This window comes from Caenorhabditis briggsae (assembly GCF_000004555.2).
Source record: "Caenorhabditis briggsae complete genome, chrV, whole genome shotgun sequence".
Taxonomy (NCBI): Eukaryota; Metazoa; Nematoda; class Chromadorea; order Rhabditida; family Rhabditidae; genus Caenorhabditis; species Caenorhabditis briggsae.
In genome coordinates, this window is record NC_013488.2 from 11,554,317 (window position 1) to 11,565,924 (window position 11,608).

The window sequence follows — 11,608 nt, forward strand, 5'->3', positions numbered from 1 at the left end:
TGCGAAAAAATCAAAAAAAATCGAAATCCCAAAAAACGCCGTTGAAAAGAAGAAAATTCAAAAAAAAGGTGCCGCCGGGGGACGAGGATTTTCAGTGAGAAACCTAGGCCACGGCAGCGGGCGCCTTTCCTATGTGGCAAATTTTCCGGATTTTTTTCAATTTCATGTCCGGCAGGTAAAAAACGTAAAAAAACCACTGTCGGCGACTTGAAAAAAAGGCTGTCAGGTGCTGTGGCCTAGGTTTCTCACTGAAAATCCTCGTCCCCCGGCGGCACCTTTTTTTGAATTTTCCTCCTTTTCAACGCCGTTTTTCGGGGATTTCGGATTTTCTTTGAATTTTTCGCAATAATATTTGAAAAATAGATAAATTTTAACACATTTTAATGCAATAAAAATTTCTGGTCGGAGTCCCCCTTCAATAATTTTACAAGTTCTTCAAGATCATAATTTGTAAGAGGTTTAAGATTTTTTGAAAATTTCATTTATTTAGCTTTTTTTTCACCGTTCTAGCGCACTTTTTCGCCCATCTCGACCACTGGATTTCGACCACATTTTCAAGGTAGCGCGTTTCGACCTTTTTACCATTTTTGAAAATTGTTGAAAATTACACATTTATGAAGAGGTAAGACTTGTTTATGTTAAAAATAAGCCTTAAAATGGCTTGAAAATGAGAAAATTGAGGATGGGCGAAAAGGTGCGCTAGAACGGCAAAATACATATTATTCGGAATCGTTGTGAATGCTTATGTTTTGTATGCTTTGACAACGAAAAAAGGCCTTCTGAGCATTTTTTACAAATTATGCATCTCAAAGACCATATGCAACTTGATCACTTGCGCAGCGTTTTTGATGTGGTCGGCTCCGTGTACTTTATTGTGAGAGCCATGACTGAAATAGAAAAAGAAATATTGTTTTGATTTCCAGAAACTTATATTATCTTCCATATTGGGCAAATATTTTGTGGGGGCAACTTGCTGGTTGGGGAGCTTATATTACAGGTTCAGCTTGAAATATTTAAGAAGGACATTTATAAATAGAGAATGAAAAGATCAAAAGAAACTGGAAAACATTTCAGGAATTTGTATACAAGTTTGCTTATCTCTCAACAGGTTTACTGTGACTTACTTTCCTTTTTCATCCAACAGAAACAATAAAATTCTCAATATTCGAGTAAGTATTCACTTTTTTTTCATTTGCAACATATTTCTTCAGAACTGTCTGATGTGCCTGACGTCGATTTTCATCTTATCCAGTGTTTACGGCTTTCCAGTTTCTTAGTTTTCCGTAGAAGAAAACACTTTATTCTCCATTTAATACACGGAAGTGCATTTCCAGAAGGTTGCGGCTACATCTACTCAATTGAGTTAGTGTCGTGGATGCCCGAGAATTCGGAATGTGCAACCAGGCATGCCGACCAGCTATTCAACTTTATTATCTCAGTTTCCATTGTTTCCAATTCTGCTAACCTTGCGACTTTTGTAAAATTGATGAAAGTACTGAACACAGCTATTTGACATAACAAGCAATAAATTGTTTCCAGATCAAAAACAGCTCAGTAGTATCAATATCTAAAAATGCGGACCTTGGCAAAAAACGAAAGCTCATGTTTGCCCAGGTCATCTTTCAATTTATGCAATCTTTAGAAATCATTTCTTTTTGCAGAGCGTCACTCAGGATTGCTTGCACATGCTCGCATGTCAAGTCATTTACAAGTTCAACGACGCTCTCTGGTTCCAATTCATTTGCATGTCCGTTGTGTGGCTCACAATTCATGTTTTTGACGGGTTTGTCACTGGGAGAGAATAAATGTTTATTCGAGTCGATGTGCTTAGAGCTTCGACCTAGGCAAAATATTCTTTGAGCCGAATAATTCTCTGACACATACCAATACTTTTGCTCTTTGATGGTCATTAATGAGACACGCATCGTTAATGAAAACAAATAACTAGAGGGTCGATTTCCTTTGAAAATTGTGAATTCCTTGAGAACGAATAATTTTCACAGGGTTTGGACTGCTCTGGTTACTGTTGGCGAAGTTTTAAGCCATTAAAAGTTATGATTTCTAGCAATTTTCGCTGATTTTTCACCTCAAAATTAATTCCTCACGGACCTAAAACTTCGCCACACCACGTTCTGAATAAAAAAAAATCATACCACAACAGAACCCTGTGATTCTTGGATCTAACACAGTAAACTAGTGTTTTTACTTTCAAAATTTTTTAACATGACGCATTTTTTTTTCCCGGAAATTTTAAAATCTGTTGTTCCATTTTTTTTTGCTAAATAAGGTATTATTAAAGATGACGGAAGCTCCTAGATTGATGGTCTTTGTTATCATAGATCCCGTATTTTTACTTCCTCTTAATATCATATTTCAGGTTCGTTATGATGGTCTACAATCGAGATATTCATCCTTCTTTTATGAAACGAATTCTGGGAATCGAACGGGCAGCTACAATCGTGTCATCCTCAAAAATCATTTGATGTTTTCTTGAAAAAAAAAACAAAAAAAAAGAATTTATTTAAATTCATCCTGATGAGCTCTTGTGATACTTCTATTTGCAATTTAAGCAACAAATCAGAAAAAAAAACAGAAAAAAAGAAGACCCGAGAGAAACACATAGTGTTGAGTGGAAACGCGGATTAAATGAAAGCAAAACTGAAACTGTGAGAACGAAAAAATAACAGAAGACGCCTTGATTGACCCGAAAACGAGGACGTGTATTTTGAAGACGAGGACGGACGACGAGTTAGAACATTTAGACGAAGCTTGGCAATGTCTCGTGGAGGAAATCGTCGTAGATGATCTAAAAAAGCAGATGGTTAACAACAGAAATGAAGCCAGGGGTTATTGCTTTCAAACATAAGGAGACACGGAGGTTATGGAGTTTTCCGAAACAGAGGGGCAGTTTAAAATTCACTCGAAATAATTCAAGAGTTCATAAGTCCAGAAAAAGAAGTCTAGACGGTTTTTGGAATGACTACTTCTTCTTCCTCCTCCTCCTCCTCATTATACAATTCAGAGTGTGAAAACGAAATGACACGTACGTAGTCTCGGTACTCGCGTGCCAACGAGATGGCAATGATCCAGAAGCCAGTCAAGATGACAAAAACGAAAAAGAAGCCGAGATCCGACCAGACGGAATAGAACGTGGCTCGGGTGACGACGTAGAGGAAGAAGATGGCCGAGAGGAGAATGCTGAAATTAGGGACGTCAGGATTTTTAAACACAAATAAGAATAATAAAACGTCGACCGGAAATGCGTGTTATGACATAATTTGGATCGCTCAAAAACAGACAAACGGAAGCTAATCCGATGATTGAGAAAGTACAGTTTCTTATGATAAGATTACCAAAATAACTCTGCTGAAAAGCTAACGAACCATATTATGAGGTGAAGAAGTGCGCAAATGATGAATGGTTGAAGATAATGAGCTTTTTGCAAAGTGATTCCTCTATTCATCAAGTATACAATAAGAATGTTGAGCATTTGTGTAGCAAACAATCCAACTGAAAAAATTGAAGAATTGCAAAGGTTTGTAGTCCATTTGCTACTTACCGTAGTAGAAGATATTATTTCCAAGGGTGTGGTTCTCTGTATTCCAAAGGGCGCAGGCAATCACACTGGAAATGATGGAAAGACAAAGGAACGATCCTCCGATTATCCGAACACCAAGAGCAGTTCCGTTGGTTTGTGGAGAATTTCCAGTCATTTTTGAGAAAAGAATGGTCATTTTTGAAGGTTTTTGAAGGCTTGGAAGAGGAGGAAAACGCTGAAACAAGGAAGGGTAAAGATTGATATTCTGAATAAATTACAGCAAAAAAGGAACGGAAGAAGAGGGAAGAAACTAAGCGAAAGTTCTAGAAGTTGAGTAGGTCTCTGTGTTGATTATGTAAAAAAAAGGGCAGCAGCTGAGAGAGAGTCAAGTGAGAAATACTTCTCACAATCTTTCAATTTTCACTCTCCTGGGAACTGCGTTGAAATGAATCACACTTCGTTAGAAAAGAAGAAGAAAAGAAAAGAGTATGTGCCTTGTTGTTCGACTAAAACCAAAAATGAACAATCAAATATGAAAAATTGTAGTATAGTAGAAGTAGTAGTTGTCTGTGTCTAATAGAATAAAAAAAGAAGAAAAAAGGACAAATTGCGGAGGAAGAGAGAGGGGGGGGGTATGGTAGTATGTTAAAACAGACAGAAGCCGAAATTCAGAATCTGGTTTCACCTGAAGATTGTCCTCCGACCACTCCACACACACATACATCATCTCATCTCACGGTGGTAATGGGAGAAAAAATGGGCGAGGACAGAAAAAAAGATGGGGCGGAACGGGGGAAAGGGGCGGAGCTTAAAAAAAAGAGAGAGCGAAGAGAGCATATGAGTTTGTGTGTGTGGCAAAAACGAAAGAAAGGATTTGGGATGAGGATTGAGGATAAAAGAGGGAGGAGAGAGGAAGAACAGAGATCTGATATGGGAAGAAGAAAAATGATGAAAAATGATGATTAACACAATTGGGAGGTATTTATGAAAAGATAACGAGAATGAGGAAGACTCTATGGGAAAGAAGTCTGATACGTGACGTTTTTTTGGGAATACTACAACAAGAAGAAGAGTATCTTTCTAATGACTCTTGGGACGTGTAGCAGACGTCTGATCAGGTATAGGTCATCGTTTGAAAACCTAAAAAAGAGAAGAACCCCAGTACAACTTGAGTAATTCTTAGAAACACGCACTTGGTTCCCATGACGCGTTTTTTGTGGGAGAATCTAACTTATATATCAAGATAATCATGAGGTAGAAGGCTCAATTTAGAAACTATGTCACTGGGAAAGGACATAAATAACGTTAAAAGTGACGACTTCGAAAAATGGAGACCTTTCATTATTTCTGGTGAAATCAACCACTCGGTCTATTTTCACAGACAGATTTTTGAAGAAAAAAACAGAAGAATCACTATATTCTATTCATGGAAAATCGGATATAGAGCTTGCACAGTACCTTGCAAGATTACACTTGAGCGAAAGGACAAAGCCTGAACGGCTGTAAATCAATCTGTCTGGAATTACGCTATCAGTAATGGTCAGGGAACTGAGCGATTCCGAAATAAAGCTTTGAACATTTTCGCATCCAGGCGCACGACCGGCGGTTTTTTCGGAACTTCGTGTAAATGCACGAGAGTGCAGAGGTGTTGGTCTCGACGCGAAAGCTTAAAATTGAACTACCGAGTCTTACGGTTTTGTGTCTGCATTCCATCGGAAAAAGTGTAGTAAAATTTTATTTCAAAAAACGATCCGGAAAAATCACCGTGCAGGAGTACGAAACAATTGGGCCCTTGATCCCAAAGAATTCTCGTGGAAGGTGTACAAAATGAAAAAGAAGAAAATAGAGAAAAAATTTTGTGTAGAAGTACTTCACTTCAAGAACACTGCTTCCTCTATTTATGTTCTTTTTTTCTTTCATTTTTCATTTCACAGTCATAATATTTATATTTTTTCTGTTGGCACCTTAAAGATGCATTCCTTATTCATTTTTCTCATCGTAAACCCATTGTTCGATTCTTATTTTTTGCCTATTTATTCGAGAATCTACTCACTATAATTCAATTCAATTTTCAATTTTTTCATTATCTCGCATTTATTTTTTTCATTTTCTCGCATTTATTAATACCATGAAAAACCATATTCAGCGGAACGGGAGTGAAAAACAAAAATACCTAGGATAGATTGAATTTTTTGGGCTTTTGAATGAATTGAATGAATATGATTTCTGAATAACCTAATAACTGTGTACGTGACTACTTTTACCTTGAATTTAATTTGCGGGGTTCAAAAATAAAACGAGTAGACGGGGTCGAGGAGAGTGGTAAGTATTAGATAAGCTCGTTAAAACCTCAGAAAAAGAAAGTTAGAATTTCTATTTCATGAGATTATAGCCTTTACTCTGAAATCTGGAACTTTCTGTGATTTTAGATTACAGACTATTAACTTCAAATGAGGATTTTTCTTTTTTTCTGGCCCGTCGGGCCGGACCAGACTGGACCCTGATTTTCAAGAACTTTTTAAAGTTGGTGACAAGACACAGTTCAAAACTAATTCTAAATCAGAAGCCCTTTAAAAGTAAAGTGTAGGCCAAACCATAATTATAGGCCAGCCGAAATTTGACGATTTTCGAAATCATTCCAGTTTATTTTGGGAAATGGAAGACCTTGAGATTACAAATTCGTCATTTTTCGAAACAGATCATTACTAATTGTCTCAAAACCAAAAGAAAAGGCTAACAGAAAAAAGGAGAAGCAGATTAATTTACTCATTTCCCCGCTTGAGACGAATTTGTCATTTTATTCTTTTTTGGAGGAAGAGTGGGTTAGTATACCAACGATCAAGCAGAATATGAATAATGAATAATAGGTTTTGCTGCTATAATGTAACTATAATAGATTTCAAAAGATTTCTAATTCTATTACTTCAGACAATTTCAACTAGACGATCAAAAATTGGAGCAACAACAAGTTTTATAAAGATCTTGATGCTGTTTTGAGACATCAAAAGTCTATTGAATTAAAGAAAAAAATAAACATATATGGAGACACTTTGGAACAATATACCATAGACGGAAGTCACGTATTTCAATGAAATGTGGGTGACTAAAGAATTAGATTTTGTCACACTGGATTTATTCACATCAGACTGGCTAAGCGATCCTATCAACTGATCCAAAGAAGAGCCGAGATCAAGCTCCTACGTTTCAATGACAAGCACGTTTACTAATCTGGCAAACAAAGCATTAGGTGTCAGAATGAGATTTCGACATGATTCGAAAACATCCTGGTTCAAAAAATTGTTTCTGACTACTGCTGATCTGGTTCAGCACAATCATACTCTTTCAAACAAATTCAGTTCATCTATTCATTATTGAATCAGTTAATCATTTTGTAGACAATGACTTAAGACGCCCTCACACTTTCAATGACATTCAAATGTGAGATGTCTAGAAAAATAAAGTGTTCGAACTCTTTCCGACATTACGACACTTCCTGTTTTTGAAAATTGAAACATTAAGGAGTCACAGGCTAATATGGCTTATCGCTTTTACTTAAACTTCGTTATCAAACGGATGACACATGTTCTGCAGCCAAAAAGTCATTCGTTTCCTGTTGAAATTCGAAGTCAGAAAATTTTGGAAATGTTGTCTGGAAAGTGGGTGCGCCATGAGTTCAAGCCAAATCCACGGGCTTCTTTTTATTCATACTTTTTCCCAGATTTTATTTTGATCATTGTGCTGGGCTTAAGCCGAATGTGATTCATTCCTAAAAAACGACGTATCGCACTTCTGGTGAAAAGAGAGAAAAAATACAAATATTGTCTGGTACACGGACGATTTACGAATGTATTTTCTCACTATACGCACTAACTTTTTGGGAATTTCCGAATTCTAGAATCTACCGTGTGACACGACATTAGGACTTTGCAACCAGATGGAGCACTAAATCTTCCAAAACACTGCATATATTTACTTCCTATTGGTCTTGACTTCCGGAAAAAACATTCAGTTCCTAATCAAATATTTATTATTTTCGTTTGCCCCAAATCATATCACCCATCACGAATCCCATTAATGGATCCAGGAAAGTGCGAGGAATTAGAAAAGAGATTGAATTATAGAAACATGTGACATGTATTAATTTTAATTGAACTGATAAGAAGAAGAAGAGAAAAAGAAACAAACAAGTGAGGCAGGGGATGAGTCAAAAAACACATGTATGTAGTATCAACATATTCTCAGGATTCTCCTACTCCTCTTCTATTAATCTTGTCGTTTTACAGACTATATCGATATCAGTGTTTTAGTTGGAACAGATTTAGATAAGACAGAAAGGCTGGTCTTAAAGATGGGGAACATGAAAAAAAAATAGTTTTCTCGAAATTACGTTAAGAGAAGCTGGACTTGTGGGCTCACCGCTGAACACTAAACTCGGTACAGTACACCGTTGCGTCAGAATGCAAACCCTAACTCATAAAAAACTACGAAAAATTCTCTGCTTTTTTTTAAAGTCTTAGAACAAGTCAATTGAATATCTTTTACCTTTCTTCAGAAAGAGTTCAATATCAGCGGACTACTGTAGCCAGTTGTTTTCGATAAACCACGATACTACAATCACTACCTTGTTATCTTGTTATCACACTACCGGAACAAGATTCAATCTACCCACATTGTTGAAGTAAATCCTATTCCTAGCCCACTTTTTCCGCTCCACTCACGTCATTCGCCTCCTCAAAAAAGATATTCTAGTCAGAAAACACTTTTGTGTTAGCAGATGAAAATGATGTGCATAGACAATATAATTGTGTTGATCCTTGAAAGGATTAAACAAAAAGAATATAGTTGGCAGAAAGAGCCTTTCTGAGATCCTGAGATCTAAATATAAATATGGATGCAGAAAAATCTTGAAAATGTACATGCGTGATGGGAAAATGTATGTGACGAAAGGGTGTGGGAGAATCCGAGAATCCGGGTAAAACTACAAATATAACTAGATAGATTTGCACTTGTTTCGTAAATAATCGAATAATTCATAATTATTGGGAAAATAATGTAGATGAAATGAGGAAAGAGGATCCAATACTTCTCAAGTTCCCAGATTTCCCAGATTATCTTGAAGAAAAAAAAGGAAGAAATAGACTCAAGATTCTTGACATTTGAAAGTTTTGGAAAAGGGAAAAACAAAAGTTCAATGGAAGTTTAAGAAATCTTGGATGGTTTTGTACTATCAATAGCAGGAAATCGCTAAATTCTCGGAGAAAAGAAAACTGACGCTTTTTTGATGGTCAGAATTGCGGAGTTATTTGAGGAAACGTTCAGTTCCTCATTTGGATTTCTAGAAAACATATACTGAAGTGATAGAAATAATAGCATCTTCGCAGGACATTTTTGGCAATATCTGGTTGACTAATAAAAGTTTTCCCAAGGAATGAAGTACCGTATATCCCGTAATAGAAGCGCCCTGTAACTTATTACTACGAGCAAATTTTTCTCGGTTCCTGTCAAAGATATAAAAAAGTGGTCAACTGATAAATTGTTCATCATATTATCACACACATTTTATAAGTTTAGACATTATTCATATCATGCATCGGTATTGAGATAATTGAGCTCAAACTTGACAGTATGGAGGCTCTTCTATTACAGGTGTTACGGTAATTGTCCTTCTGGGGAAAACTGATCTGGCGAAGGGTGAGCAATAATGAAAAAAAGATAATAACTGCCTAAGTTTTGAGCAAAGTAAGCTCAGCTACCCAGAAATTACTAGGGCCGCTAGGCCGCCGTACCCTACCTATCTCGGAAGTACCCTTTTCAGAATTCCGCGGCCGGCCGTGGCATAGCCTTGACCTGATCCATCAATTGGTTATCATGGGGTAGACTTTTCATAGAATTTATAAAATACGAAAAAAAAATAATTATGCCATTCTAAACTTGTATACGATATTTTTTTTAGTTTTTATTTTCAGACGGATCAAACTAGAATTCTACATTTAACAGGTCTTGATTAGTGTTAAATTTTCGGTCTTCAATATTTATATAGAAGCTCTAACTATGTTAGTCACTCTTCTCTGTTTCTGTTTTTTGGCTTCTTTGTCTCCAAATCCCAGTCGCAATCTTTACACTCTACTCTTTATTATTCTTCCTCCCCGATTTTCAACTTTTTGTGTACGTGTCTCTTGTCGGAAATCCAAAAAATCAAAATTTTGAATACCCACAAAATTAAAGGGAACGACAAGGATTCATTCAGATATTGTGTCGAATAAGGATCTATGGAAATGTGAGGCTTTGGATTTATCATAATTTTGGGATTTGCACGTTTTGTTATTCATCTTGCTCACCTAAATATTTTACAGTTTTCATTAATAACGAGGATGATCCCTCAAATTGAGAGAACACCTGCAAAATATTTCTCGGATATCGTATCCGATACAAACAGAAGCTATCAATATTGAACCATCGAGAAGGGATTAATGAACAGAACTTGAATCAAGCCGCCACCGCGTTTTTCCTCACAGAATTGTCATTCATAAAGTACTGTGATGTTTGGTTTTCGAGCAGACAATTCAAAGGTACTTCATGACACAATCACGTTTTCTTCGAAAAAAAAACAGACAATAGGAGGTAGACTAATCTCAAGACGGGTCGAGAGCACAATTAATGGATTAGCATTTGGCGGATATTTGATATGTGGGATTGATGACGACTCAAGCGGGGGGCGAAGTTTATTGCTTTTTAGGGAACATATGAAGATGCTCATAAAGATGCAAATAGTTGGGAGGTGTAGAATATCCGGGATCGAGTTACTGTAGATATGACGCAAAACCTCTATTAGAAGGGTCACTTTAATAGAAGGTCCTCTCTAATGGAAGTGCCCTCCGAAAGGGACTGACCACCTTCAAAATGAGTTGTTTGGAATTAAAAATTTCCGTACAATTTCAGTGGAAAACTTTTCCGGAAATTTTAAAATTTCAGAAACTTGTTGTAGTACACAGGTTTAGGGAAATTGGTCGTTTTTTTATGAAATGAAAACATGAATTCAAATAATTTTATTGTGAAAACTTTCGGGAAATATGGTCGGCACTCCTAATACAGGTTTTACGACAATCGAATATTTTCAGAATCATAGACTTATTCAGACATTTGAATTTTCAAATCTTGAAAAATATTTAATCGAAGCCATGTCTTTTGAGCCACTTCAAGCAGTCATGAATTCGAAATTTCAACCCACGAATTTTCTAATATTTTTAGATCTCTGCTAGATCTCGTGGTCCTCCGACCCAAATATTCTGATATCACTTAATCGTTTACTCTTTATCTATTCAATATGATATGCAGCTAAAACGTGCATACCTGATCATTCGGAGGAACTTTGAGACTTTCTATTTATTTTTGGTGACGCAGTCGGGGAAAGTTTTCAACAGAAATTATTTAGTCTTGCTCATTCGTCGCGAGACGACATCGTCTGTTTTTGAATGGGGAACATCCGTCTAAAATTAGGAGAAAAAATTGTGTGAAGTGGTCAGAAATCGAGTGATGCGCAATGGGGAAGTCTGATGAGAAGAGAGGGCTTAAATTACAAATGGTCAGCTGAGAAGTCGAGATGTCTTCAGGACTGAACTCTAAATTCGTTACGAAATTCATTGAATTTCTTTTGTGAAGACTCAAACTTTGAATTCGTTCCCACCCATTAAATTATCAATTCAAAAGAAAAGAGTTTGGAATGCGTTTCTGGTGAGAATTCTCTTCTAACGCTTCTCATACTTTATTCTCTCGAAAAAATGATTCTGCGGGGGAATTAGAATAGGATTATATTCATTGAGCATTACCCGAATAATTGATTTATTCCATTCTGAAAAAAGAAAATTACCGGAAATGATAAAAGTTTGATCAAATTGTTATTTTTGATTTGGTGCTTATTTCACTCAAACCATATAAATACTTCACATGACCCCGTAAATTTTATTTTTAATTTCCGGTGGCTGATGTTCGAAAATCAGTAATTTGAGCCCACGTGCCCCCCGAAACTTCAATATCAAAAACGTCGCCGGAAATGTTCCGTGGTTTTTGAAC

The 11,608-nt window shown here is 36.4% G+C and overlaps 3 protein-coding genes across 3 annotated transcripts in view; 1 reads left to right on the top strand and 2 right to left on the bottom strand.

Moving 5' to 3' along the window:
• Window positions 1-1,772, bottom strand: part of CBG09332 — a gene marked incomplete at both ends in the record, with an annotated part of 3,105 nt that extends 1,333 nt beyond the window's left edge. The window contains one exon of the mRNA XM_045237729.1: window positions 1,710-1,772. Coding sequence (XP_045094073.1) covers window positions 1,710-1,772 — 63 coding nt within the window. The remainder of the gene's footprint in view (window positions 1-1,709) is intronic.
• On the top strand, window positions 765-1,805 carry CBG09331 (the record flags this gene model as incomplete). The annotated part of the gene is made up of 5 exons (XM_002636826.1): window positions 765-874; window positions 924-997; window positions 1,075-1,169; window positions 1,540-1,614; window positions 1,662-1,805. Coding segments are annotated over 5 exons (498 nt in total), but the record flags the coding sequence as incomplete, so codon positions are not given.
• Window positions 1,806-2,642: 837 nt separating this feature from the next.
• Window positions 2,643-3,713, bottom strand: CBG09330 (the record flags this gene model as incomplete). Its single annotated transcript, XM_045237731.1, has 3 exons — window positions 2,643-2,806; window positions 3,048-3,198; window positions 3,681-3,713. The coding sequence occupies 3 exons, from the start codon at window positions 3,711-3,713 to the stop codon at window positions 2,643-2,645; spliced, it is 348 nt and encodes a 115-aa protein (XP_045094074.1).
• Window positions 3,714-11,608: the final 7,895 nt, after the last annotated feature.